Source organism: Nannospalax galili, unplaced genomic scaffold (genome assembly GCF_000622305.1).
Source record: "Nannospalax galili isolate Female #2095 unplaced genomic scaffold, S.galili_v1.0 scaffold173, whole genome shotgun sequence".
Taxonomy (NCBI): Eukaryota; Metazoa; Chordata; class Mammalia; order Rodentia; family Spalacidae; genus Nannospalax; species Nannospalax galili.
The window spans coordinates 760,827-767,526 of NW_008334442.1; the positions used below are offsets into that span (position 1 = coordinate 760,827).

The 6,700-nt window shown below is 38.5% G+C and overlaps 1 protein-coding gene across 8 annotated transcripts in view; it reads left to right on the forward strand.

Moving 5' to 3' along the window:
• Kiaa0825 (KIAA0825 ortholog) overlaps positions 1-6,700 on the forward strand; it is a 485,775-nt gene that overhangs the window by 169,131 nt on the left and 309,944 nt on the right. For all 8 annotated transcript variants that reach the window (XM_029561734.1, XM_029561732.1, XM_029561735.1 and 5 more), the window contains one exon: positions 1,058-1,168. In XM_029561734.1, coding sequence (XP_029417594.1) covers positions 1,058-1,168 — 111 coding nt within the window. The remainder of the gene's footprint in view (positions 1-1,057; positions 1,169-6,700) is intronic.

Genomic DNA, 6,700 nt, shown 5'->3' on the forward strand with positions numbered 1-6,700 from the left:
CCCTACTATGCCCCCACCCAACTTCATGTACTCTATTATTATTTTTCAGTTTTTTAAGACCTATCAATTATAATTTGACTTCCCCCAAATGCTGTTGTGGTAGGGGCCATCTTTGAAATCTGTTCAACCTACCAGGTATCACATTCTTAAAGAAAACTGACTCTCCTCCCAGCAGCTATCAGTTGTCAATAGATCCGCAGCTAGGACTTCTTGCCCACCTCCCCATCCTTGCTGTTGTTTGTTTGCTTGTTTTGTCTAGCTTGCTTGCACAGGCCTTGTGCATGCTGTCACAGTCCCTATGGGTTCGTATGCACAACTATCCTGTGGTGTCCAGACAACACAGTTTTCTTGTATCTATCTACCACCTCTGGATCTTACAATCTTTCTGCCCCTCTTCCACAATGATTGCTGAGCCTTGGGAGGAGACACGGTGTGATACAGGTGTCCCATTTAGAGCTGAGTACACCATGCTCTCTTATTCTCTGCATGTTGACTAGTTGTGGGTCTCTTTGTTAGTTGTTGAACTTTTTTTTTTATTTTTAAAAATGATTTATTTAATAACAACATACTTAGAAGAAGCATATCATTACATCATAATTGACATATTCAATAACGTTTTCCTGAGGTAGGATGCATCTCTTTCAAATTTGGCTGTAAATTTTTAGGTTTACAGTTGAATTATTACAGTTATAATTAAATGGTCACTCGGGAAGCAGAAGCAGGTGGATCTCTGTGAGTTCAAGGCCAGCCTGGTCTACATAGTGAGTTCCAGGACAGCTGGGGCTACAGGGAGACCCTGCTTCAAAAAAACAAAAAAAAAAAAAAATGATAATGACATTACTATAGCAACCCCATTGCAAGGATTGTACCATGGAGGCTCAGATAAATCTTAAGTCTCAATTTGTGTTTTTTGTGGATCCATGGCCCTATGTAAAACTGATAAAAATTTTCTGTAAAAATTGTCTTGTGAAAACTAAGTAAAATTCAAAGTTATTTCAGTGCTCTCAACAGTCAATGTTTCCTGCACATTCTGAAACAATCACTTCTGTTTTCTTAGGACCTTTCAGCACAGCATGGATGAGTCTGCTTCAAATTCCTTAAAATCATTTTTCAACCAACCATTACATTGGATTTCTTGCATATCACATTTCTACCCTTCATTACTCAGGTAAGAACTTCTAAATATCACATTATCTATAACTCTATGACGTCTAAAAAAATTAGTGGAAACTTCAATTTACGGATATAAAGACATCTTACAAAAGGAAGTTAATGAAGCTTTTCAATAAGCAGATAGGTAGAGAGCATAATTTTGCTTTTTTTAGCTCAAAAATTGAAGGCACAGAATTCATAATCATTTCCCCAACTCATAGCTATAGCTACATAATGGAAAACAGTGGACTTTGAGAACTTCATTCTATTTTAGCTAATTGCCTGGCCATTTAAAAATTTATCCTTCTTGATCTATGATTGGGGATTTGATAGTTCTCCAGCTGATTATCTGATGCAGACAACAAAACTAGATAATCCATTTAACTTAACTCAGAGCCTTAGCAGGAGTTGAGAGGAACAACTTTTATAATTATGAATGCGATGTTTTATTTTTATTATTTAATTAACAACATTTAAAAATAAAAGCATTCAAAGTGTGAAATGCACTTCTAGAGAAATCTGATGACATTTTGTGGCATTATGCAGAATGGCAGTTTGATTCTTTGTGGAATATATCATTGGAAAATGCCTTTCCTTTGTATTGGAGAACAAAAATATCATGTATAGCTAAAGGAGACATCATTAATCCTGATGCACTCTTGATTCGTGTTGGAAATACATTATTAGCAATTTCACTATCTAGGTTGACTGACTATATCTCTCTCTCAAATAATGAGATGTACCTATAAATAGAAGATATGGAAACATGCTGCATGCCTGTATGTACCTGTATCCATATAATTAATGGAGAATCAAAGATTAATGAGATGCAGACCTAGCCTTCAAGGACCTCAGTGTATTGCTTTTACTTGATGTACACATACAACTTCCTACATGTCCTTATGATTGGATCCCGGAAGTGGAACACTCTCAATGCTCTCTCACCTCACTACATTATTGTCTTGCATGCAAATTCATGTCATTAAAATGAGATAGCCAAGTCTTTATTATAGATAAACTTCTAAACATGTTTTCTACTATCATCACATTTTTTTCTTCAATGAGAAATGTGTCTTGAAGTTTTGCAAATTTCATACATTATATTTGATGAAATTCACATCCCTTCTCCATTAGCACCCCCTCACTACTATCCCTCACCAAATTTCATGTGCTCTGTTACACATAAATAGATACATATGTACATATGTATATTTCAGCATATATATATATATGCGCCTATGGAGTCAAACTTGTGTCCCCAGATGCCCTTTGGCCTGAGTCTATCCACTGAAGCCTGTTGAACCTATCAAGAGTCTGACTCTTAAACAAGACTGAAAGACTGACTCTCCCACTCCCAGCAGCCATCATTTGCTACTTGTTCCTCAGGAAGGGTTAGAGTTTCTTACTTACTTTCCCACATCTGTTCTGGGATTTTGTCTGGTTTGAGTTTACATGGGAGAATTGTGCGTGCTGTCACCATTGCTGTGAGCTCATATGAGTAGCTACCCAACTGTCTTGAAAACTCTCTTTCTTTGTGATCATTTACCACCTCTGACTCATACAATCCTTCTGCTCCCTTTTCTGCAATGTTCCCTGAACTTCGGGAGGCAGAAATTTAAGTGCCCTATTCAGGGATAAGGACTCTACAGCCTCTCCTTTGCACACTGGCCAGTTGTGGGTCTTTAAAGCATCTTCTGACGAGAGCTGAGAGATCCACTAATCTAAGTGTACAACAATAAGTCATTAGGAATTAGTTTAATACTGTACCTACTTAACAGAATAATAATATTAGGCTTTCTCTCTCTTGGGGCTGGAGAGATGGCTCAGGGGTTATAAGCTCTAACTGTTCTTGCAGGGGACTCAGGTTTGATCCCCAACACCCACATGGCAGCTAACAACCATCTGCAACTCCAGTTCCAGGGGATCTGACATCCTCTTCTGACCTCCTCTGGCATTGCACAACAAGGGTGCCCCTAGCTACATGCAGGCAATACATTCATACACATAAAAAACAATAATAATAAATTTAAAAAAGAAAACATTCTGAAAAAAATATTAGGCTCTCCCCTATGGCCTGTAACCTATGTAGCCACAGGTTTGTAGGCCTGATATCAGTGTCAGGTATGGGCTCCATCTTATGAAATAGACTTGAAATCCAATTAGAAAGTGGTTGGCTACTACATTGGTGGGCATCTCTTGCCAGGACAGTTGTTGCAGCTCACAGGATTCACAGATGGGTAATGTAGCATGCAAAGAACCTTTCAGCTGTGAACACTAGGCAGTAGACATGAGGCAATGAAGTCAGCACCAGCTTGATTTCTCCTTGTTTGTTCTATAGCTCATGTATGTAAGTGTCTTCAGCAATAGGATCTTACTATCAAGTTCTGGTAGGTAACCAAGAGCGGGGACAATGGCCAGTATTGTTTGAGGGTCTATAGAACCTCTAGTCAACAGTGTCAAAAAAAACAGTCCATTCCAGGCTTTGGGCTTTACTTTGTTAGCCTATGTTGTCTAGTAAGGACAGTTTCCCTGGTATATGGTAACTCCTTTTATAATGTATATGTTATATGTATATACTTAAATAAGCTTCTATAGCGGTAGATTTCCATATGGCTTTTATTCTTATGGAAAAAAAACCTCTATTTGTGTAAGTCCAATTTACTGCTGGGAGGTGCACGCATGGCTCCCTTACAACCCACTGACCAATATTCCTCCAAACTACAGTTTAGGGAATAAACATATTTATTTGGGGTTCCTTACAGAGCTCATGATGTCATGGAGGGATTACTTATAAAGGTATGGATGCCTGTGGTCTTTTTTCCCTACATTGGCTGAGCCTTCCAGGCCTACGCCCCCCTCCCCCAAAGATGGCAAACCTCCTGCCTTCTCCCTGGCTTCTTCCTTGTCTATTCTTAGAACCCTCCCCTGACCAATTGGATGGAAGGGGTGACTGTCTCCCTCCCTTCCTACAGAGTTTTTTAGGGTTCAGACATCCATCAGTTGTTGGTCCTTCGGAGGACGTGTCTATCCAACAATTTGATTAAGCAAAAATAAAATAAGCTTCATTGGAACAATTTTAAAGTTCAAAGAGACTTTGTTTTGGGCTGAAGTAGCTGATACAGCATCTCCTTGCTACCTTGCCAGCCTTCTTTGTGGACCACAGTGATACATTAAGAAACCTGTTCGCTCACACAGAAGGTTTGGAACACTTTTCCAATGCTTCTTCATTGCTCATTACCTGTTATACCTGTGGCCCGCAATGTTAGCATTTCAGGTTTAATGGTAAATGCCAAATAATAATAATTATTATTAATAATAATAAAATTAAAAGGTAAATGTTTGCCTTGAGATTTTGGGGAAATACCCCTGGCCTCCCACCTCCACCATGGGCTCCACACTGCCACAGCAATGCCCAAAGTACCTAGAATCAGCTGGCACCTTGGGTGGTTTGCAGGGAGGGATGTGCTGCCCCAGGTGGCATGCTGCTGGTGTGTGTTCCTTTGATAAGGTTACCATGTAAAATAACAATTAGGACTTAAAACATCAGGCAACAACATGCCTCTGTGAATTCCACACAATTTTGTATTTACTTTTCTTTTTTTTTAAACAAACAAAAAAATAAGGACTTGGGGCTGGAGAGATGGCTCAGCAGTTAGGAACACTGGTTGTTCTTGTAGAAGACCCGGGTTCGAATCCCAGCACTCACATGGCAGCTAACAAATGTCTGTAGCTCCAGTCCCAGGGGATCCAACAGCCTCTTCTGACCTCCGCTGGCATTGCATGACATGGGTGCACTTACCTGCATGCAGGCAATACACGCATACACATAAAATAAAAATAATAAAATGTTTTTGACAGTTTAAAGAAAAAGGACTCAAATGAGTGATGTATTCTATACTTTAAAATTATAGAGCTGGAAGAGTATTAAGAAGATACTTCTTCTGCTCCAAAGATGCATTCCCTGTTAAATGCTGCATTGGGGAGTATTGAAGCTGGCCAATGTGTTCCCCTCAATCGAAACTGATAAATCCATATGTAATTGCAGAAGACCTCAGATAGCCAAAATAACTTTTTGAGCAAAAAGCACAATGCTAGGGGACCATACCAGATCTCAAACTATATTACAGAGCTGTAGGCACAAAAACAGTGTGGTACTGGAACAAAAACAGACACAGATCAATGGAACATAATAGAAGACCCAAGCATAAGGGCACACAATTTCAGCACGTGGTAGTTGACAGAGGTGCCAAGAGCACATGCTGGAGGAAAGACAGCGTGTTCAAATGGCAAACCTGGATTGCCATCTGTAGAAGAATGAAATTAGACTCACTTGTTTTTATTTTTAGAACCACTGTTCCCCACTAGTTGAAGATCTGTAATGTCTCTGCTTTCAGGCCTGCTTAATTCATCCCAGCTAGAGGCCTGGGAACTCATCACAAAAATGACTTCACATTGTTCAAATAGCTAATTTTTATATTTAGCTTCTCTCTGTCTTTTATACCTAAAGCAAGTGTAAATGTAACAAGAAACTAATTTTTTCCTGCTTATGCTAGTAAACAGTCTGTTATCCCAAGACACATTAGATCATTCAAGTGACTATTCAGCTCACAGTGGCAATAAATGCAATTTGATGCCAACCATTTTAGTACCATGTGTTGTAAACTTAAAATGTCTTTGGAATTCCACTTCTAGGCATCAACCACAAGGAGGGCATCAAAGTATTATAGTAAAAATGGAAATAAATGCTTCATAGTATGTTATTGGACAAATCCGTTATAGGATGGACTCTGAGGAACTGATAAAAAGATTGCTTTTAAAGATATTTAATTAATTACTTTAGGAAATCATTGTGATTTGTAGTTAGCAGGGAGAGCAGGTTACTAAATATGAAATTATTCAAGCCACCAAAACTTTAAGGTGATGTGTGTACCAGACATAGTGCCAAATATTTTATGTTCATTACCTTTTAGTCCTCTATGATGTTTTGTTACATAAGTACTCACATGAGTCTTAGAGAAAAGTGATGTAATGTATAGGTAGCAAGCTTCTGAAGATAAGGAAGCCGGAAGATCAGGCCCATAACCCAGTCACATTCCATTTTAGTACTGAATTTGGCAAGAGCATCTTCACTTTCGGAAGGGATAATATTTCAGTGTTGATGTTAGTAAGTGTATGTGAAAAATTCCCCTGTACAATCAGATTGTCAATTATTTATCATATAGAGTGTCCCTTTGATTGTTCAACTTTGTACAGGCCCTGACATGCTGATATACAGTGTTTGTCTCAAAGGGGCATTCGATCTAATTTACAGATTTTCCCAAGCTTTCTACATGAGATAACCCTTGTTTTCCAGGTGAGGAACAGTTGTGGACATAATAGAGAAACTCCGACCTGTACAACTCTACAGGGCTTTACAAAATATGCCAAATAAACAGATACTGAAGAGATGTATACTAGAAGATTTATAGTTTTTAATCTCTGGTGGTGGGTTTCGAAGTCATTTTAATTTTTATCTTAGTTTCCAAATTTCTTACAATGAATATATTTT